General features: G+C 43.2%; 1 protein-coding gene across 10 annotated transcripts in view; it reads right to left on the bottom strand.

Moving 5' to 3' along the window:
- KCNH7 (potassium voltage-gated channel subfamily H member 7) overlaps positions 1–23,781 on the bottom strand; it is a 567,276-nt gene that overhangs the window by 267,891 nt on the left and 275,604 nt on the right. For all 10 annotated transcript variants that reach the window (XM_068245637.1, XM_068245631.1, XM_068245632.1 and 7 more), the window contains one exon: positions 18,005–18,160. In XM_068245637.1, the coding sequence (XP_068101738.1) occupies positions 18,005–18,160 (156 nt within the window). The remainder of the gene's footprint in view (positions 1–18,004; positions 18,161–23,781) is intronic.

Raw genomic sequence — 23,781 nt, 5'->3', positions numbered from 1 at the left:
TCTAGAACAAGAGCAGAACTAGGAGGACTCGCTGACCCCTTCGCAGGAGTCAGCGCAGTCCACACGGACCAGGAACGAGGTGGGGCACGAGCAGAGTAACAGACTGAATCTGAGACTATGGTAGCCCATCAGGCATTGCAGGAAGCAGTTCTTTATACTGAGGTCATCCAATGGGAGCAGACCTGCAGATTCCCACACAAGTGAATAGTAACTAATCACAGGCTGACAGCAGGAAAAGGCAGACAATGATATGCAGCCTGCAGGAAAGGGACTGCCCCTCCACTGCAGCAGACAATGTTTGTTTACACAAAAGCATATTTAACTGTCATTAACTTCAGAGCGACTGCAGATGGAATCAGTAACTAGTTTAAGTGCAAACCAAACTATGCAAGAAAATGTATGTAATGACATCAGAACTGCTTGGGTTACAATACCACTGCAGCCAGCAGTAAACGCTGCAGACATGATCATAACAATGAAACAATTTTATTGGAATTTCACGTGAAAGACCAACACAAAGTGGTGTTCACATGAGAAGTGGAACGAAAATCATACAGGATTCCAAACATTTTTTACAAATCAATAACTGCAAAGTGGGGTGTGCATAATTATTCAGCCCCCTTTGGTCTGAGTGCAGTCAGTTGCCCATAGACATTGCCTGATGAGTGCTAATGACTAAATAGAGTGCACCTGTGTGTAATCTAATGTCAGTACAAATACAGCTGCTCTGTGACGGCCTCAGAGGTTGTCTAAGAGAATATTGGGAGCAACACCACCATGAAGTCCAAAGAACACACCAGACAGGTCAGGAATAAAGTTATTGAGAAATTTAAAGCAGGCTTAGGCTACAAAAAGATTTCCAAAGCCTTGAACATCCCACAGGGCACTGCTCAACGATCATTCAGAAATGGAAGGAGTATGGCACAACTGTAAACCTACCAAGACAAGGCCGAAAAATTACAAAATCACAGGCCGAACAAAGAGAGCGCTTATCAGGAATGCAGTCAAGAGGCCCATGGTGACTCTGGACGAGTTGCAGAGATCTACAGCTCAGGTGGGGGAATCTTTCGATAGAACAACTATTAGTAGTGCATTGCAAAAAGTTGGCCTTTATGGAAGAGTGGCAAGAAGAAAGGCATTGTTAACTGAAAAGCATAAGAAGTCCCGTTTCAAGTTTGCCACAAGCCATGTGGGGGACACATCAAACGTGGATGATGGTGCTCTGGTCAGATGAGATCAAAATGGAACTTTTTGGCCAAAATGCAAAGCGCTATGTGGGGCGGAAAACTAACACTGCACATCACTCTGAACACACCATCCCCACAGTCAAATATGGTGGTGGCAGCATCATGCTCTGGGGGTGCTTCTCTTCAGCAGGAACAGGGAAGCTTGTCAGAGTTGATGGGAAGATGGGTGGAGCCAAATACCGGGCAATCTTGGAAGAAAACCTCTTGGAGTCTGCAAAAGACTTGAGACTGAGGCGGAGGTTCACCTTCCAGCAGGACAATGACTCTAAGCATAAAGCCAGGGCAACAATGGAATGGTTTAAAACAAAACATATTCATGTGTTAGAATGGCCCAGTCAAAGTACAGATCTAAATCCAATCAAGAATCTGTGGCGAGATCTGAAAACCGCTGTTCACAAACGCAGTCCATCTAATCTGACTGAGCTGGAGCTGTTTTGCAAAGAAGAATGGGCAAGGGTTTTAGTCTCTAGATGTGCAAAGCTGGTAGTGACATACCCTAAAAGACTGGCAGCTGTAATTGCAGCAAAAGGTGATTCTACAAAGTATTGACCCAGGGGGCTGAATAATTATGCACACCCCACTTTGCAATTATTTGTAAATAATGTTTGGAATGATGTAGGATTTTCGTTCCACTTCTCACGTGTACACCACTTTGTATTGGCCTTTCACGCGGAATTGCAATAAAATTGATCCATGTTTGTGCAGTAATATGACAAAATGTGGAAAACTTCAAGGGGGCCAAATACTTTTGCAAGTATATATATATATATATATATATATATATATATATATATATATATATATATATATATATATATATATATATATCCTTCTAGCCCATCACATGGTTAGTAGGTGTGTTTATAGATGATGGCAGTTCATTTTCTTTTCTGTCACAGGATAAAGATAGGTGAAAGTAAATTGCACATTATCAATCAATTCTTGATCTATCTTATTTTTTAACTTTTCATTTTGCAATGTATTGATTTCCCCTCCCAATACCACCACATTTCAGTAAAGTTCTTCTTTAGCAATGATACATTTAAATAACTGGACAAACCCCCATCTCAGACAGGTAAGATTTCACAGAGGAATTTCAAAGTGAAACGTCGCTCTTACGGATATTTGTGACACTGGCCTTGATGCAGGAAACTGCGCTAAATATACCGTGAACACACCGTGCAGGTTAATATAACCACGCGCACACACAGCACGTGATTATATCAGTGTAGTGTGTGCTTTTAGCAGGACTCCCGCTCCACTAGCGCACCCACTACTACTACTACTATAATTATCATAGTAGCAACCACGCTAGTGGAATACTGCGGTAGCGCTAGGAGTGCATCGCACGGATGTTACACCTGCATGCTACACTGATCTAACCGCGCCATGTGCATGCGGTAATATTAACCAACACTGTGTGTGCGCGCGGTTTATTTAGAGCAGTTTCCTGAATCAAGGCCTGTGTCTCTTTAACAGAAAGAGGGTAGTCTGAAAACTATTACATAAGTTCATTTTCCATACCCAGAGCTACACAATAAATCAAGAATTTCTCCAATAAAATGCATTACATTCATATAGATTGTGCTCAATTGATTTACTCACAAACAAGATTTAAGTTACTGTAGGCCTGTGTCCATTTAACTGCAAAGTAATGACCGCTCAGTGAGTCCCTTGTATGGATTTTTAGTGTTTGGGTGATTTGTATTGAAAATATATTAAGCATGTATTTAAAAAATAGATAAAGGAAAGCGCAATTAAACTGATTAGAATGGATGGATGGCTTCAACGGATATGGCCACTTCCAGTGATGAATAATGATTCCGTAATGCAAAATGAGGCATGTAATTTACTAATGCAAAGCCAGGGCCTGTTTATGCTAAAGGTGCATTGAATCAATGCAAACAGGACTTGCGGTTAACAGAGGTAATAAGGCAAAATGGAGGGTGATTAAGGCATGCTGGGCTTAAAGTACAACTTCAGGCCAAAGTCTTAGTTGTCAAAAAAAGCTTCTGCAAAGTACAGATCCAGGTTTAATCACAAGATCAAAAGAAACCCAGTGCAAGGAGTTAAAGGACAACTGAAGTGAGAGGGATGTGGAGGCTGCCATATTTATTCCCTTTTAAAGCAGAGTGGAAGATTCCTATAAAAACAAACAGCTTCACTTACCTGGGGCTTCCCAAGCCCCCTGCAGCTGTCCTGTCTCACGCAGGTCCTCTATGATACTTCACTCTCCCCCACTCGTATCTTTCTTTGCGTTACCGTCCTACAGTGGACGGTAAGCCCTTATTTGCAAAAATAACAATAATATACCCTCATGACATACATTTAAAAAAAGTTGAGTCCCTAAGGCACTTATGTATTTTTTAAAATGGCTTTTTTTTGTTTTGTAATATATACAAATGTTCTATTTTGGTACCTGGTGGGTGAGGTAAGGGGTTAATTTTAATGGGAGATGTACATAAGTTATGTAATGTAGGTAGGTGTAATTTTACTATTTGTTCACTGGACAAAGTGTATTGTTTTTGTTTCACTTTATCAATGACCATGGCATCTCATTAATGCCAGTGGTCATTGATCACAGGCAATTAGATTGGTGAATGGGAATTGTGTACCCTTTCACGGATCTGTATACTAACCAGCGGTGACAAGAATGCACGCGGGAGTGCGCACAGCAGCTGTGGGATCGGTGGATGAATATCTATGTCCTTGGGACTTCAGATGAAGTCCTGCGAGGCATAGGTATACTGTACACGGTGCAGCAACTAGTAGTTAAACAAAAGATGAAATATTGTCTCCTAGGAGAAGACTAAAAAAAAAAAAGAAAAGAAAGTGAATTGAACAAGGGTCGATAGTGGCTTCAGTAGGAAACTTGGGTGCAGCATCCGATAAAATATCAAGCACCAGCACTGCTGCTACAAATAGTGGGCACAAGGCACCCACATTTCCTGTTCGAAACGATAGTGTACTAATACAGCTATTAGTACACTATCATTCTGAGCTCAATCTCCACAAGCCCCCACATGTCCCAGCTTCCCCATGCGCTGTGTGCAGTAACAGCATATCAGGAACCATAAGCGGCGTGTGGATGGGGTGTTACTAAGGAAGGGTAGAGAGGAACGGGAACTGCCACTTCCTCCCCACCCATAATCAGCATTCTGCTCAGTTGTATATTACGGCTGAGCAGAGCGGGGGCCGCAGGGGTGCTGGAGTGAGGATGGTGCTGTGACATATGTCATTGCACCACAGATAAAACCTAAAAGTATCAAATGCACATATCAGTGAAAAGTCCAGACATCCTCACTGCCGCAACTCTCCTTGCCTGCCACCTGAAGCTCCATCCTATCGGTTTCGTCATGTATGACTCATCAGGGGCTTGTCCATAGGGTGGCAAGGAAGATGCTATAAAGAAGCTTTGTTTTATGTTTTTAAAGGAGTGTCCTGACAAAAGTGTGTGGAAGGCTGGAGGTTAACACCTGTTAAGCGCTGAAAGCTGGTTCTGCATGCTCAGCAATACTATCTGGTGAGTCTGCATTTTATACTTTGTGCACTGGTGTAAGCACAAACAGTGGAGGGGTGCGCGGTCTTCACTGGTGTGGGCAGAAGATGTATTATATGAAACTGGTTTACGCTATGGTTCTTTCCATTTTCTGTTGAGTCTACGAAGCCGGATTGACGTAATACCGTTCGGTGATTAAATCAGCCACTAAACGTTGGTGAGCGAGTTTTGTACTATTATTTTGAGGATCAAAAAGTCGGAAATACAGAGGACTATCAACAGTGAACTTTTTTGTTGGACTATTATATGCATGGTGTGAGCACAGACTCCAAATTCTATATACTGATAGGGTGGTGATACCCCGCGTTTTTGTGTAGCGATCCAGCCGAGTGTTGAAACCTTTGTAGTTTGGTATATTTGGGAGTCGCGCTTATACCACTATAGCAATTATAATTAAAAGTATGCGGAGCAAAACCCAGTTCAGGGGTACTTTAAAATGATGCATATGGAGGTTCGCTTTAATGGAGGCAATAACAGAAAAGAGCTGTTGGCGACGTACTGAAATGCGACAAGCAGAGCACCTGCTGCCACAACCAACAGAGAAAAACAAAGAGTAATTTCCAGATATGCAGATATTACAAATTACATGCCAGAATAAACAAGCCCTCTCAGATCAAACAAAGCTTTTATGTGCGTCATAATACCCAGCAGCTGTCTATCATAGCTATGCTAGCAGTCAAAGAGCAAGCTTCCTATACACCTGCACACAGCTCCAAGTCCCATTCCAGGAAAACATGGTATCCTAGCTCTGTGTAGGCATTCAGTTGTTTGTATTTATCTCTTTATCATTTGCTCTTTGACTAGCTGATGTCAAATTGCTGAAGACATACTTTGACAGAAACCCAGGCATTGGTCATTTCTTGCATGACATACTGTATTACGGCTGCAATCTTCTCAGAGAAATTCAGTCTGTGATTGCCCCTCACAGTCTAAACAGTTGGTATGATGTAATTAAGGCATTAACAGCAGTTCCAATTTTTAATCCTGTGCTTGGAAATGGGCATTAGAGTGAACCTAATAGATAGTTAGGGAGCACCTGTCAACCCCCTTAAGTCAACTGCTGACAAATGCATCAACCCCCTACAATCGATCAAGAATGCAGCAGCCAGCTATTCCTCCCACCTCTCCATCTCCATGACTCCCCTCTGCAAATCCCCCCACTTGCTCCTGATCTGCTTCAGGATCAGCTTCAATATCCTATGTCTGGCCTGCAAAAAAATCTATACACAAGTCCAGCTCAACCTACATCTCTGACCTGGTCAGCAGATACACACTTGGCCGCACACTTCGCGCTTCCAACAACCTCCTCCTAACAACACCACGCATCTTGCACTCCCATGTGTGACTACAGGACTTACTTAGAGCCACCCTATCCTTGGAACCCTCAACCACTGCCCATCAAGCTTATCCCCTCCTTCAGCACCTTCAAACAAGCCCTCAAAAGCTCACCTCTTCAAGAAGGCCTACCACACCTCACTGATGCCCTGTCTCATTTGCATGATCTGGCATTGTGTGCCTTACTGCTTATTGCCTGTATTATGTTGGCCATACCCCTATTATCATTGTCTATAACCTTATTTATTGTCCAGCGCTGCATAATATGTTGGCACTATACAGAATTAATCCAATAGGTAATATTAAATAATAACCACTTATGTATGTAACAATCATGATTTTTGAAGTATATTTGGAGCTACCCCTATGGAGCACCACAGCACAGGTTCAATTTTCCTTTCATAATTTTCTGACCAAAATATTTTTAAAAATACTGTTTTTAATGCTGAATAAAAAAAAAGTAGACAAAGTAGAAGATGACATTTCTTTTCGTATTATGAATAGGAATTCTCTGTCATTGTAATGATCCTGACATCCTGAGCTGTAGGCAAACACTGCTTTCTAATGTTTAAAAAGCAGTCTTCAGGGATGTCGTCTTCTGCTATATAGAAGACTGCGTTAAATCCAGATACACAGGGAGCAATTTACCTGATCCATGAAAAGAAACGTTTTAGAGTTCTCCAGGGCACATTTTACTAACTCTACATGACCAGATGGCACTCACTGAGCCTTTAAAAGTGATACTTGCTGAAATAACATTGCCTCCGAAAGACATGTCTAAGCCAGTCACAGATATGTACTCCTCTATGATGAGATAAGCCATTCTTCTTCTCAGCCTCCCAAACATCGCAGATAGATATCTCTGTGTTCCGTGGGAAATCACTGCACCAGTCAGCGGATGACGGCATTCAGTAATATCACTCCACTGCAGCTGTGACAGCTATCTTCTGTTCAAAATACTTTATCATAGACGCCGACATCGGAGATAGGATTGTTGACCAACTAGATGAGCCTTAATGTTTCCATCTATGGTCATATCCGAGCAGGCCCTAGACACAGCTCTGATAGCCCTTGTTATTATCATAACAAGGGTAGTGTGATCATAACAAACATACCATGCTTCTCCTTATTACCTTCCCATGATATATTCCTGGTGCAATTATACATTTCTTTCATTTCCATTCCCCCCCCCCCCATTCGGAAAAGACAACACACCCAAAAGTGACCTCTCCATAGAAAGTCTGCACCTGAAGCAGCAGAAGAAGAGGTTCCTGTCCAATAACAGAATATCCTATAGTGACAGACTGTTCCCACCCAGGGGCATAGTTTCAAGTCATGAAATACCACAGCAAAAATTTGATGGGGATCCCCAAGTTCACACTCCACCTCCCCATCCTCCTTGGTTACTTCTATGGCCAATGGGACCATCTGCTATGGAGACATAACAAGTGGGGCCACCATCACACTCCCCACCCATATAGCAGTGTGGCCACCATAAGCCCCGACCATAGCAAGTGTGGCAGCAACAACACCTGCTCTAGAGATGGAGGATAAAACGTTAGGGCGCAACCATGATCCTTGGCACATCTGTGAAGGGTCTGTTATATACTGTATATGCATTTTAAAAAACAAAAATAGCATAGCCCCTTGTTTCACAGTCACTTACAGACCGTAGGCTTACACCTCCCTAGTTAACAGGCTACTTTTTACAATTTAGGCCACTGCAGCTTTAAGGGCTTGCTGCAGGGCCATACTACTCAGCACACAAGTGATTCCCCCCCCCTTTTTTTCTGCCCACCAACAGAACTTTCTGTTGGTGGGCTCTGATCGATGCTGTGATGATTGTTTATTTTCTTTATTATTTATTTTTAAATAAATGTGTATTTTTTCTTTTTTTCCATTGCCCCCCTCCCTCCCCCACCAGCCTATGAGAGCCAATTGCTCGTTGAGCCTCCCTGGGGGACAGCCGAGTGTCACGGTTGTCCCCAGTACAGCGCTGCCTTAGATCGCAGCGCTGTACAGTGTAAATAGGCTGCGGTTTTCGCCGTCTAACAGTCTCCTAGTGCCGATTTCCGCTAGGAGACGGATGACTGATTGGCGCATGCGATCTCCTGCAAAACGCCCCAGGACTGCACGGCAATTAGCGTGATGCGGTCTTTAAGTAGTTAACACAACCAAATATCTAGGCATATAGCCAATCCACATTGGATTCAACAAAACAGGAAGTGAAATACTTTCTCACCTATTTGCCCCCTTGGAAAAGAAGTAAAGGGGAACAGAACTGGGGTGCCTTATGGTATCATTTAATGCCTCTCATAATAAAGGAGTGTTGAAATAGCCACCTCTACGTTTGTGAATTATGTAATGTATGTAATTTTCTGACCCCTTATTTATGAACACAAAATTGTTTATTCACAAGCAAAAACCTCTGCAAAATGTATAGTATGTACAGTATGTTTTAATGACATAAGATACATAGTTGGATAAAATAGTATTATTAAAATCTAGCAATGTAAATCCACATTTTTAATAGATCCATTGTTCAGGATAAAAAAGATCCATGTAAAGAAAACCCGTAACTAAAAAACGTTTCCCTGGGGGGTACTCACCTCGGGTGGGGGAAGTCTCCGGATCCTATCCAGGCTTCCCCAGTCCTCCTGTGTCCCACGGCGATCTCGTGGTGCCCCTCTGAACGGAGGGGATGTAAATATTTACCTTCCTGGCTTCTTTAAAGGGACTCCAAAGATGCACACCATTCTGTAGCTTGTGCTCTCCTCTTTCATTTGAAGCATGAAACTAATAGTTTTCGTTCGATTTTAATTTAAAAATCATGCCCGCCAATTTGGCTAAGTTACAATTTCCGGGTCACGTCTGTCCAGATGAGTTTGTTAGAGAAGTCTGTTAGCGAAGTGCATAAAGCAGGAAGAGGAAGTGACATGCATGGCCATTGAACAAGTGAAGGAAGCAGGAAGAGGAAATTACATGCATGGCTATTGGAAGAGGCTCCTCCAGAGGGGTCATAGCACGACTTTGTATGAAGTCGTCTAACCCCATGCATTTTATAGCGGCAATACTAGGGGGCGTTTGGATAAAACAAGTGGCTGGTAAGTGTGCTGACACACAATCGTTTGTGGGTGTGCTTAAAGGCATACCCATGAGAGTCCATTTAGATTAATAGTACAGGCGGCCTACCAAAGAGGAGAGGAAGTGTGGTGCCTGGTTATGGAGAGGGAAACATGCAAGGGCATACATGAATCCCAGTCAATTTCTATAGAGCCAATCTCAGCACTTTGTGTGCAGACAGAGAACCCCATGAGTCGGAGATTCCCTGATCATCATACACACATTCTTAACCAAACTGGATGCAATCACATTCTAGTGTTTGTTGGCCAATGCTAAGGCTAGGTTCACGATGGGCGTTGCGTTTCCTGTAACAGCAGGAATGCAACAAAACATGAAAGTGGTGCCGCAAGTATACATGTGTTATGTTCTGTTATATGGCAATGCACATGCCGTCCAGGGACGGATTTACATATCAGAACTCGCAAAATCCTGATGTGACCACTGGTTCACCTGCCAAACTGCAACGTGTGCTTGCTGCCCCTGTTCCCTTACTTACACGGTTGTGTCACATCTCACCCTCTCATTCCCCTGCTTGGCACACTTGTGTGCGCCATCATGGAACCACACTGATGTCACCACCCCCTGGAGCATAGAGAGCTGGATAGGTGGGCTGGATGGGACTGCCCACTCAGCTTTCTATGCAACAGGATGCGGAGCATGGGTTTTGGAAGCCATGACGGCCACCTCTAAGGTCACTGGCACTTCTTGGCTATTGCCTACTGTACCTAGTGCTAAACCCGGCCCTGGGCCACACTGTGAACATCGCATAGGTGGTGCATTGCAGTACAGTGACAAAGACACCATTATGCTGCAATGCACCAATGTGAACCTAGCCTAAGTCAAAAAGTGCAGTTTCCAATTCTGTGGCCTAATAAATCAGGCTCCCGGTATCCACAATGACAGAATACACCTGGTGATACAGACCAATGCTGCCCTAGTAAAGGGAAACATACATCTATTGATAATTTACAACTATGACTAAGCAGCTGCCACTGTCAGACTGCAGGTGATTAGTGTTGCTAGGGATACAGTACACCATCAGCAGAGATGCTGCAAGATACAGTGGCATTACAAATGAACACAAATTTAGTGTCCTGGATCGAAAGATCTGCTGGGCTACTTTGCCAGCATATAATGATAAAAATATTTTCTTTAAATGACTGAGAAGGAGGATGAGCCTGTAACCTTCTGTACCTGTGTCACTATCAAGATGTGGTAGATTTTACATAACGAGTTCATCTTTGCTTAACAGTATAAGGAGTAGAATAGAGGCGTCTTCACTCTATTCCTTATGCTGCGAAGGTGTTTTTTGTATTGGCCTGAGGAAGCGGGCCATGACCTGTGAAATGCATTGCCCACTTTTTGAATAAATATTTTTCCAGTTGAACCGGTATCTGTATCTTCTGGAGAGGTAAGCAGTTACCTCTTATTTTTACATTATGCTTTAAAGTTTTAACACCCATATATTTTGGGTGCCTCCACCCCACCCTTTTATCTCTGCTGGCGATCACAGACACTGGCGTAGGGTTACTAAGGTTTAAGGACATTGGAGATACAAAAGTGATTTAGAAAAACTGGACTGCATTTTCTAAAACTGCCTGCATCACTTTTGCAACCCTCGCCAAAGCATGTTACTACATTGGGCTGCCCGCCTCCCCGCAGAGATCTGCTGGCTGCCCCCCCAACTCCATCATGGGGGGGGGGCTGGAGCTAAGGGGGCCCAGTCCTGTATACAATGCAGAGTGGCAGCAAAGCATTACCGGTATATATTACCTGGTACTGAGGGGGGAGGGGGGGGGGGACACAGGACCCTCCTCAATTCCTGTTCAGTTTACAAGTGCAGTGCAGCCAGCCAATCACCATGCAGCTTCAGTCCCATGTCATGTGACAAGGGTAGAAGGTGCAGGGTGATTAGCTAGGCTGCAAGCCACCTTTACTCTGAAGTGCAAAGGACCTGCATTGCTGGCAAAAGCCCCACTACCGCTCTGCAGGACCCCCCCCCAACTCTTGCTCCCCCTAGCCTCCTCCCCATGATGGCCCCTCCCACCCAGGATGGCGGGGTTACAGGGCTATTGTTTCACCCCTGCATAAGAAAAAGCTGCAGTGGTTGTAAGGGTAAAGAGTTAGAGATGTGGCCACAGTCTTGTCCACACAGCCGAAGTGAGGACTGTGTGGTTTATTAAGCCAGGCTGTCCCGGATTTATTACGACCTTTTCATTCCCATCTTTTATTGCCCGGCATCTTCACTCCCCCTCCCACAAGCGTAAACATGTTTGCGCATGATTTCCGATGCATGCCACGTGCTTCTGTGTGCCTTAAAACAGGATACAGTTAAATGTGTTAGAAAATATACTTAAATGCAAAAATGTACATGGCGTGCAAAGAAAAGTACACAGCCCTGTTTCCTCCGCAAATGGAAAATGCATTAAATATGAATAAGCACAAAGATTAACATGGGCTGACAGTTCTAATGGGTGTTTTGCAAAATTCAAAATAAATGGAAGCTGCTTGAAAGAGGTCCAATAACGGGTCAACACCGTTTACCTTTTAATGAGAACAACATAGATCAACTAGTTTCCTGAAAGTGCAGTATATATTTTCACTTAAAGTGGATCCGAGGTGAACTTTTACTCATTGCATAATTGCATTCTTTTCCTACTGTTCCTCAAGCCAAATACTTTTTTGTTTTTGTTTTAATACTCTAATTCCCTATAAACTAAATAACCCACGCCCACGGGTTTTCAGAGAGCCTTGGCAATAGCAAGGGCTCATGGGAGCTCAGTCTTGGCAGGAGGAGGAGGAGGTATTACTAGCCAGAGATTTCAGAGGCAGAGGGGAGGAGGGGGATTAGTTTTTTTTCACAGGCTTCGTGATCAAGATACAGATAAGCCTGCCACTGTGTAATGTTTACAAACAACATGGCTGCTGTCATTGTATCACAGGAAGACAGTCATTTTCTATTAAAGCTGTTTGCAGCTAGATTTGCTGTGTAAACCATCTAAACTTTAGATAAAATATATAGACAAGTTAATTGTTATAGTTAGTTTTTCATCTCGGATCCACTTTAAAGCACCCCTGAAGTGAAAGGAATATGGAGGATGACATATTGATTTATTTTTAAACAATGCACATTTCCTGGCTTTCCTGCTGATCTTGTGCCTCTAACACGTTTCCCCATAGACCCTAAACCTGTTTCAGGTGTGTGATTCAGGTACAATAACAGCCAAAGAGATCAACAGGACTAATGTTCACCTGGTATTATTTAGAAGAAAATAAATATAGCAGCCACTGTATGCTTTTTTTCTTCAGGTTACCTGTAGATTCAACATGACTAGGTCCCTGTTACGGGATCTGATAAATAATTACCTTAGTAGCTGGGAGGCTTTCCGGATCCTTGAAGAGCTTAGGGCCCCTCTTCATCTTCTGACTGCGCTCTCAGCCGTGGATGAACTCATCCACACTAGGCATGTGCGACAGAGGTCTGCACATGCCCAATATAATGTAGCCATTTGTACATGGCTTTTTTCCTCCATGCATGAGCGCTGCTCACTACTGGGCATGCGTGGACCTTACCTGTGCATGCCCAGTTTGGATACCCACCTCCACAGCTGAGAGTGCAGCCAGAAGTAACCTGTCTGACAAGGTTTGGTTAAACAGGACCTGTGCTGGAAATGGTCAGCTGTAAGAGGATCGGAGAAGCCTCTCGATTACCCAGAGGCTTTTCACTAGTGAGATTAAGTATCTAGCATTTTTTGTTCTCATCTAGGGCTACCTTTAATGGATTTTAATTCCAAAAACTACTTTAAGTATGTTAAGTCAATAAAATACTGTGCATTGTTTGCCCAATAACAGGCAGCCTCTTTTCTTTGATTTGAGCCTCTACCCTCTGGTTACCTTAACAGGAAGTAAAGAGTGGCATTTAGACCACACCCCCTTCAGAATCCCAGGGATGTCAGTAACAGGTCAGCCATACCCCACTCCATTGCAAAGCTAAGCACCAAATCAAGGTACATTTTTAGCTGTAGGTGAGGGGTTAAAAAGTTGAGTAGCGTGGGGTCTTAAGGATGCAATTTTCCCACGGTAGTAATGCATGTAACTACATCAGTACAATCTGTAATCCACTAATCATTTAACAATCCTCACTCTTGTCGAATTGAGCATGGCAGTGTAGCAGGAAATTTGGGTGTCCCACTAGCGCAGGATGTTTGGCGGGTGCCCAAATTACCCCTCAATACAGTTTTTTTAATGGGCACCTATGGCAGTATCAGAAAATGTACTTGTACGGTTAAGGTTAGGTGTGGAAGATTAAGGTTAGGGGTCAGGGTGTTTGTGCGGGGGTAGGGTTAGGTTTAGCTATAGTAAAATATCAGTATTTAATACTAATAACTTACTATCCATCTTTACACTTAAATCGTAGAATATCGGTAAATTTACCGACATTCTGCCATCAGCTTACCTGGGTGCCCAAGTCTCCAGGTGCCCTTTTATTATGTACGCCTTTAACAGAAGAGAACTGTTAAAAAATCGTCTCCAGGGTTTGCTCCATCACTTATGCTCTCTGGTGGTCTCCAGAGTTAAGCAACATGAATACCTCCCCCCCCTCCCTCCCCCATGGTGTCATCACACAATGAAGTTGAACTTAGAGTTGGTGACCACCACGATATGTCTGTGTGTTCCCTATCCGACATTGCTGATCTCTTATACTTTATCAAACAAACGCATGAAACAAATATCAATGCCAGAAGCAGCCGGGCACGTTTCGCATTACTTGTTAAGAAGCTCAAATCCCATTCACAGAGCTTGTTGGCTTGTTAGTTGGTTCTATTTCTGGTACAATCCAGAATATACTAAAAGCGACGCGACTCTGAACAGTGTAATCAGCCTAAAGCACAAGGTTAGCGCTCTCATTCTCTCACTGTGTGCAGCATAAAGGATAATGTCAATATACCATGGCAGGGCTGGTTTCCAATCTAGGTGTGCTCTGGTAGCCCCTGCTAGTTACTGGCGTGCTTATCTGCAATGCACATCAGGTTATTGAGGATGCTAGTGGGAGGACAGAATGGTAACCTGATAAAGTGCATAAATACTTACCTCAGTAGATGGAAGCCTCGGGATAATTCAGTGGCTTAACCAGCCTCCACCAATCTAGCGCTGGGACCTCATTGTGCTGCTGCGAACGCACTGCTCATACTATAATGTTGGATTTTAAGTATGATATGCTTGAATTCGGAGCCCTCCGTTACTTTAGATAACTGGTATTAGTAAAATGACTTGCTCTGCAGAGTTTCTCTTTAAGGAATATTTCTCTTGGAAAGAAATAGAGGCATTTCTAGAAGCACAATGTAGCACATTGTGCTGCGTCTCCCACAAGGCCGGAGCTTGGTATCAGCTCAAGATGTACCAACATCCAGGCTGCAGCGGGGTAAACATCAAATGTTTTCATATTTCCTAAAGGAAAACAATGGCCAGGGAACAGAAAACAATGTTCTCCTAAGCACAAGGGTACAGGTCATTGGAGAGGGGGGGGCGTCCAGTGCATGCGCAGTAAAGACTGTGCTGGTCATTCTATCACATGGTCTTGCCAGCCTATGGCAGGCTGTGGTGAGGACTGACAGCAGACTCCACGCACTGGGGGTGGAGTCCAGGGTTAGCTCTTGAATGGCTGTTTATAAGGAACGGATGGTCACGGGGAAAGCACTTCCACTTTCTTCTAGTCACTTCCTAACTTTTTGTAACGTCATTTACCCTTTACTTCTATTCACTTCCTAACTTCTTGTAACTTCCAGTATCTGTATGCTGTATATAGCCAAGTGCTGTCTTAGCACAACGCAGCATAGGTGTTTGTAAGATAAAGCCTGGTCAATTCACAAGGGATGGACCAAGAGCATAAAACACTTAAGATGACTTGCTACAGCTTGATTGCTTCGCTGAGGTAACGAATATTTAAAGAAGATTGCTGATGAACACACTTGTATATCTGTTTTGCCGAATAAACTCCTTAAACTTAAGACGTCTAACAGTTCTATCTCCTTTGCTGTTGCTGTCATGAGTGTGAAGTTATCACACGTTCTGTGATATGGTGTCGAACAAAGGCGTAGTGTTGTTTCCCATGGCAACCAACAAATATTTATTACAAGTATCTCTAACTCTGTATTGTAATGGATCACTTTATCCAAATGCATTTTCTACAGTGCATTTATGAATAACATGCGTAATTACTGTATATATATATATATAGATAGATATAGATATAGATATATATTCATTCGAGTATAAGCCAACCCAATTATAAGCGGACCCCCCAACTTTTACCTTAAAAAAAACCTGGAAAAAAAACTTTGTTCCGAGTATAAGCCGGAGGTGGCAAAAGCCACAACCACACCACCACTCACAGCCATGGCCGGCCACAACCATTTATTAGAAAAGCAGCATAAATTAAGCAGATTGCAATAAGAAGCCACAACAAAGGCCTGCAATGGAGATGGACATGCAAAGACCTCTTGTTGCAAAGTTTAGTGGCTCAAAGAGTAGTGGCTCGAGTATAAGCCAAGACCCCTACTTTTGGGCCACTTTTTTTGGCCCAAAAATTAGGCTGATACTCTAGTATAAACAGTAAGTTCAGGTTACATAGCAATACTATACGCTATGAAAAATGTGCACGCTATAAAGTGCAGAGTATGTGCCAATGTTGTAGTGCAGGTGTTACTAAACCCACACAATTTGGGTGTTGCCATAGCCCACAATGTAATTAGTAGCTATGGCAGTGCCAACAGGGACATTTGGGTGCAAGGTGCCAAAGTTTAGCTAGTGGAAGGGATAAAAGCACCCGGGTTCAACTATTACTTAGCCGAACTCTAGGGAATGTGGTGGTGACTGTGTGTGGAGTTAGGCTATTGTACTACCAAACTCTGGCTATAGATAGCAGCAGTGTTTATTATTATTCCTATTATTAATTTGTAAAGTGCAAACTAAGGTGAGGTGTTTCGGTAATGGAAAGCAGGCTAAACTGTATTTGGCTTAGATGGTTCAGACAAGAGTCTTTACGGTAATACGCTATACTATAGCCTGAATTCTAGGTGGTTAATTTGGGTGCCGGGAACAGCGGTGTGTGCTCAGCTATGGTAAGTATCTGGGCACCAAGGATCATTTGGGTGCCAGAAATAGCGGTGTGTGCTCGGCTATAGTAAGCGACTGGGCGCCCAGGATTTGTAAGAGGTGTAAGGCATAGGTGGTGGGAGTAGTAGTGTTAAAGTGGATCAGAGATAAACTTTTACTAATTGCATAATTGTGTACTTTTCAAATAGTTTTTAGGGCATTCCTCAAGCCAAATACTTTTTTTGTTTTGTTTTAATACTCTAATTCCCTATAAACTAAACAAGTTTCACCCACAGCTTCTCCAGAGAGCCTCGGCACTCTCAGCCTTAGTAGCAAGGGCTTATGGGAGCTCAGTCTGGGCAGAAGAAGTAATCATACACTGTTGCAGCTGTTTGCAGCTAGATTTACTGAGTAAACTATCTAAACTTTAGATAAGATATATAGACAAGTTACTTGTTATAGTTAGTTTTTCATCTCGGATCCACTTTAAGCATAGGTTAGTGCTATTATAGATATTCTACTATCAGCATTAGCTCGCACCCAAATTCTTGCGCTTCCTATTTCAATGTATGTTTAGCAACTTCCATAGTGTGAAATTAGGCTTTCTCATGCACTTTACGGGGTAATTCACAGTGCTCAGTTGTGTTTCAGAATAATTCTGCATGTCAACTCACTGCCCATACATTGCTATGGGGTTGTTCACAGTACTGCATTGTACCGGATTGGTTGTTTTATTCCAACTCACCAGCTTTGCAGGCTTTGTATTAAAGTCAATGTCCAGTCTACATTGCAGTTCACACTCGTAATGTGTGCTTTATGCAATGGACCACTGTGAATCCAGCCCAACTACAGCAAAGTCCCCATTGTCCAGCACCGGTGGGGATTACCTAATACTGGAAACATATGTTTGCCGGTAGCTTAAGGATCCGGACAAAAAAGCACAAACCTCCCACCCCTCCCGAGCAGGATAAAATACTCATCCTGTCGATGCCCTCAGTGTACAGCATCCTCGTCAGGTCATGCTACATGCCAGTATCTGTGCACAGATTCCAGAAAGCTCTTAGGAGCTACATGAAGGCTAGAAGACATTGCTGGAGGCTCGGTGAGCAGTTTATGGCCTGCAAACTCCTCAAACCCCCCAAAACAGTCCTCATTATGCCCTCAGTAATGCCAGTTAGTTGAGACTTCCGGTTGCACGACTTCCGAAAAACAGGGACTTTGCTGTACGTATCAAGTTGTCTGCCTACAAATGTTGTACTGTTACAAATGTTTTACCATTTCTACTTGCTGTAATGAAGATATATTTAGAAAAACATAACTTAATACTGTGCGTTTATTAAAATGACTAAGTATGCCTAGACAGAAAAATAAATAACCAGGAGTGAGTTTCTGCTTGAAGAAATGACTTTATCAAACTGTTCTAATGAGGTTTAAGCTAGGACAGAGTCAGTAGTACACTGCATCATAAACCTATTATGAGGTAGCAATAAAACACACAGGGATTGAGATACAAGCTATAAAAGTCAGCTCAAAAAAATATTTGAAATCATTTCCTAGTGTGTACGTTTTATTTTGTCCATAATTTCTATACTAGTACTACACAATGAAAGATCACACCCGTCAAGCCTCTTGGTTGTCTACTTACGGTTTTCTGCCTTGATTGGGAGAATTTGGCTGAGCTTTTCCGGGGAACTGGGACTGTCCTCCTTTTCGACATTGTCAAAATTAATGATGAACATCATGGCCACACCTTCCTGGTTCTTCACTGGGATAACATGCGTACTGCATTCAAAGGTCGATCCTGAAAAAAAGAAATAATGTAATTTAGAGCAATTATTCAGTATTTTGGGTCCCACTACAGTACTAATATATGTACAGAAGGATCCGCAAACCAAGCAGTGGTAGAAAAACGCTGGTATTCTTTATTCAGGTATTCCACATGGCAAGTGCAGTAAAATCACAAGGTTCAACTAGCGTGTGTCGGGCTTACAATCTGCCCCTAGTCATGACCAAGGGCAGATTGTAAGCCCAATCGCAATCTATACAATTTCCGCCCGCCTCTGGGATCAATCAAGTATGTATGTCGGGGAGTCCTCTCCGGGTTAGAGGTCCATCTCTCCTCAATCCGCAATCATCCAGGTAAAAGAAACAATCCCGGCAGAACTCGACCCTTTAAAGTGCATATGCGTGCTTTTTATTGCATTTCAATCGCAGCTGTACATCAGCATCACAACAGCATGACGTTTCGGGCAAAGGCCCTTTATCAAATGCTGAAGTTCACAATCATTACAAGACATATATAGGATTTCAACAACACACACCCTCTTAGGGGGTGGGCACTTTCCTTAAAGTTACATAATCACATATCAGGGGAAAGACAGCAATCAAATATGAAAAAGGTTGTGAACCAGGTTATAGAAAGCATCTCAGGCTGAAGTCCTCGTTTAACCCTCCTGGTGACTGAGTACCCAGCCTGTCCATCCAGTAAGCCTCCCGCCTTAAAAGGGCATTCCTTTGATCTATCCCTTCCCTACTCTGTACCACCTCCAGAATCTGCCATCTAATCTGTGTTACTCCATGGCGTAGCTCAACAAAGTGGCGCGCCAATGGAGAATCTTTTTTCTTTTGTGTATCTCCTTCTCTCATTTTAGGGGGATTCTGTATAGTGCTTTTATGCTCGTTGAGCCTAGTTTTTATCTCCCGTGTCGTCTGGCCTACATAGGCCAGACCACACGGGCATTTGATGAGATAAACTACCCCCTTGGTGTCGCAGGTGGCATAATATTTAAGTGGGATAGAAACCCCTGAGCTGGGATGGCGTACTTCCGGGCCTTTAATGATACTATTGCAGTGCTGACAACTGAGACAGGGATATGTCCCTGTTTTTACTGGGCCCAAGAACCTTTGTGTTTTAATCCCTGTGCGGCCAATATCTGCCCTTACTAAATGATCTTTCAATGACTTGCCACGTCTGTATACAAATCTCGGTGGATTCTTACATGTATGGACAAGCTGGGGGTCACTCTCGATGACCGGCCAGAACCTATATACAGCATCACGTAAGAGTTTGGATTCGCTGCAATAAGTAGTGACAAAATTTACTTCCTTAGACTCCATGTCTGTTCTCTCCTTGTACTCCCTTAATGACTTCCTGTCTAATCTCAATACCTCTGCTGTGATTTCATCGCATCTCTTCTCACTATAACCTCGCTTAACAAAATCTTGTGTGAGGAGCCGTGCCTGCTCAAGATATAAGTCATCAGTGGAGGTGATCCTCCTTGCTCTAATAAATTGACTTTTGGGGAGACCCTGAACGAGGGGGCGTGGGTGGCAACTTTCTGCCGACAGAAAAGAATTCTTGTCGGTCTTTTTTCTATATAGGTTAGTTACCACTCCATCCCCCTCCCTCATGATCTCCACATCCAAAAAGTGCATCTTCTGCACATCATATTCCATTTTGAATTTCAACGTTGAGTGTCTCTGATTTAAATCATCATAAAACCGGCATAGCTCCTCCTCACTCCCACTCCAGCAAAAAAATAAATCATCTATGAATCTGCAGTACCCATGGATATACCCCGGGGCTTCCCCACTTAAAAAGTGGATGTTCTCAAATTCTGACATAACAATGTTTGCCACCGATGGTGCATACGGCGCCCCCATGGGTACACCCTGGGTCTGCAGATAGTGTGAATCGCGAAATCTAAAGTATGAGTGAGAGAGACAGAACTCCAAAGTGGACATGATGAAAACAAGTGTCTCATTTTTTACTCTTTCATCCTCTCTTAGCCTCTCTCGAACTGACTGTAACGCTTCCACATGCACAATGTTATTATACAAATTGACCACGTCCATAGTCACGAGGAATTTCACCCCATGCATATTTATGCCCTCCAATTTATTCAAAAAGTGGGTCGTGTCTCTTAGACAAATCTCGTTCTCTCTGATAATGGGCTGTAACCACGAATCAATGTATATCCCCAGAGGCTCCGCCAGGGAGTCCACCGCCGACACAATGGGTCTCCCTGGCGGATGCCTTAGATCTTTGTGGATCTTTGGTAGTGTGTAGAACACTGGTACTCTCGGTTTCTCTTTCTTCAAAACTGTTAATAATTCTTTACTTATAATTCCAGTGCTTGCTGCATCATCCAATAGACCATCAAGTTCTCTTTTAAACATATGGGTTGGGTCACTCGGCAACTGTCTATACATATGTACATCTTCTAATTGATGTTGAATCTCTAATTCATAGTCTTTACGATCTTGTATCACCGTGGCCCCCCCTTTATCTGCTCTTTTAATTATTATGGATGTGTCCCCTTTAAGTGCCATCAGCGCACTATATTCCTCTTTGGTTAAATTATATTGCTTCCTCTTACTTTTCTCAACGTGATGTTTGGTATCTTTTAGCACAAGTTTTTCAAATAATTCCAGTGCATTGCTAGTAAACGGAGGGTCTAGTTTACTTTTAGGTTTCAATTTCTTGGGAATCTCAATCTCATCTCTCTGCCTATCTATTGTTTCTCTCTCCCTCCTTGGTCTATTAAGGCTAAACCAGGTTTTCCATCGTATATTCCGTGTATACTTATATAAATCAATTTTGACGTTGAACATATTAATCCCTGTAGTTGGTATAAAGCCTAATCCCTTATTCAGAACATTTAATTCCATCTGCGTCATTTTTCTGCTTGATATATTATACACTGTGCAATTTCTGTCCCATACATTATTCTCTTGTTGTATCTCCTCTGCTCCTTCATCCCCCATGCATTTGTCTATACACAACGTGCTCTCATTTGTATCATCTCTACTCACAGTTCCCTGCTGAGTGTCTCTGCTGAGCGCTGGGGGATCCGTACAGATCGCGGAGATATCTGGTTGGCGACACATCGTTATTGAGGCTGGCTCCGGGTAGCCGGGCGCCTCACCGGCTGCTGCGGATAGCTCTGCGGACTTCCTCTGCCGCCTCTGCCGCGACCCCTGCCTCTTTCGCCTCCGGCTCCTCCTCTTCCTCTCGGTGGATGCCTGTTTCCGCCTCTGGGCTCTGAGGGCTGCGTATGGGAAAAAGGCACAGCGTACTCTTGCTCACTCCCCGACAATTCAGGATCTGATGCTCCGCCAGCTGGGGAGGAGGATTTCTGTTATACTGTCGCACTATTCTCCGTGCTAGCCTCCAGGTATATACCTGATTCTTTTCGTAGTCTTTAGTATCCCTTTTGAATTTATCAACTTTGATTTTCAAGATACTTTCTTTAAGTTCTTTAATAGTATTATCTAGTTGTAATTTAAAGGTATTATACGCTTCCAATGTCTCTTTACTCAATAGGTCACTTGTCAATCTTTCCACTTCACTCCTGATTTCCGTAATTTGAGGATGCAAATACTGTACTGTGAGAAGCATTAAGTCTTGAGAGCACTTATTTAAAATCCCATGCCACTTAGCTACGAATTCTGGGTTGTCCTTACACAGCAGTGGCGACAAGACAATTCTTAGACCTCTTGGGATTCTCATATATCTCAGAGCCCAGAGGCGGAAACAGGCATCCACCGAGAGGAAGAGGAGGAGCCGGAGGCGAAAGAGGCAGGGGTCGCGGCAGAGGCGGCAGAGGAAGTCCGCAGAGCTATCCGCAGCAGCCGGTGAGGCGCCCGGCTACCCGGAGCCAGCCTCAATAACGATGTGTCGCCAACCAGATATCTCCGCGATCTGTACGGATCCCCCAGCGCTCAGCAGAGACACTCAGCAGGGAACTGTGAGTAGAGATGATACAAATGAGAGCACGTTGTGTATAGACAAATGCATGGGGGATGAAGGAGCAGAGGAGATACAACAAGAGAATAATGTATGGGACAGAAATTGCACAGTGTATAATATATCAAGCAGAAAAATGACGCAGATGGAATTAAATGTTCTGAATAAGGGATTAGGCTTTATACCAACTACAGGGATTAATATGTTCAACGTCAAAATTGATTTATATAAGTATACACGGAATATACGATGGAAAACCTGGTTTAGCCTTAATAGACCAAGGAGGGAGAGAGAAACAATAGATAGGCAGAGAGAGATTGAGATTCCCAAGAAATTGAAACCTAAAAGTAAACTAGACCCTCCGTTTACTAGCAATGCACTGGAATTATTTGAAAAACTTGTGCTAAAAGATACCAAACATCACGTTGAGAAAAGTAAGAGGAAGCAATATAATTTAACCAAAGAGGAATATAGTGCGCTGATGGCACTTAAAGGGGACACATCCATAATAATTAAAAGAGCAGATAAAGGGGGGGCCACGGTGATACAAGATCGTAAAGACTATGAATTAGAGATTCAACATCAATTAGAAGATGTACATATGTATAGACAGTTGCCGAGTGACCCAACCCATATGTTTAAAAGAGAACTTGATGGTCTATTGGATGATGCAGCAAGCACTGGAATTATAAGTAAAGAATTATTAACAGTTTTGAAGAAAGAGAAACCGAGAGTACCAGTGTTCTACACACTACCAAAGATCCACAAAGATCTAAGGCATCCGCCAGGGAGACCCATTGTGTCGGCGGTGGACTCCCTGGCGGAGCCTCTGGGGATATACATTGATTCGTGGTTACAGCCCATTATCAGAGAGAACGAGATTTGTCTAAGAGACACGACCCACTTTTTGAATAAATTGGAGGGCATAAATATGCATGGGGTGAAATTCCTCGTGACTATGGACGTGGTCAATTTGTATAATAACATTGTGCATGTGGAAGCGTTACAGTCAGTTCGAGAGAGGCTAAGAGAGGATGAAAGAGTAAAAAATGAGACACTTGTTTTCATCATGTCCACTTTGGAGTTCTGTCTCTCTCACTCATACTTTAGATTTCGCGATTCACACTATCTGCAGACCCAGGGTGTACCCATGGGGGCGCCGTATGCACCATCGGTGGCAAACATTGTTATGTCAGAATTTGAGAACATCCACTTTTTAAGTGGGGAAGCCCCGGGGTATATCCATGGGTACTGCAGATTCATAGATGATTTATTTTTTTGCTGGAGTGGGAGTGAGGAGGAGCTATGCCGGTTTTATGATGATTTAAATCAGAGACACTCAACGTTGAAATTCAAAATGGAATATGATGTGCAGAAGATGCACTTTTTGGATGTGGAGATCATGAGGGAGGGGGATGGAGTGGTAACTAACCTATATAGAAAAAAGACCGACAAGAATTCTTTTCTGTCGGCAGAAAGTTGCCACCCACGCCCCCTCGTTCAGGGTCTCCCCAAAAGTCAATTTATTAGAGCAAGGAGGATCACCTCCACTGATGACTTATATCTTGAGCAGGCACGGCTCCTCACACAAGATTTTGTTAAGCGAGGTTATAGTGAGAAGAGATGCGATGAAATCACAGCAGAGGTATTGAGATTAGACAGGAAGTCATTAA

Source organism: Hyperolius riggenbachi, chromosome 7, assembly GCF_040937935.1.
Source record: "Hyperolius riggenbachi isolate aHypRig1 chromosome 7, aHypRig1.pri, whole genome shotgun sequence".
NCBI classification, from domain to species: Eukaryota; Metazoa; Chordata; class Amphibia; order Anura; family Hyperoliidae; genus Hyperolius; species Hyperolius riggenbachi.
The sequence above is the reverse complement of the archived record's forward strand: the minus strand, read 5'-3'. Positions and strand labels throughout refer to the sequence as shown.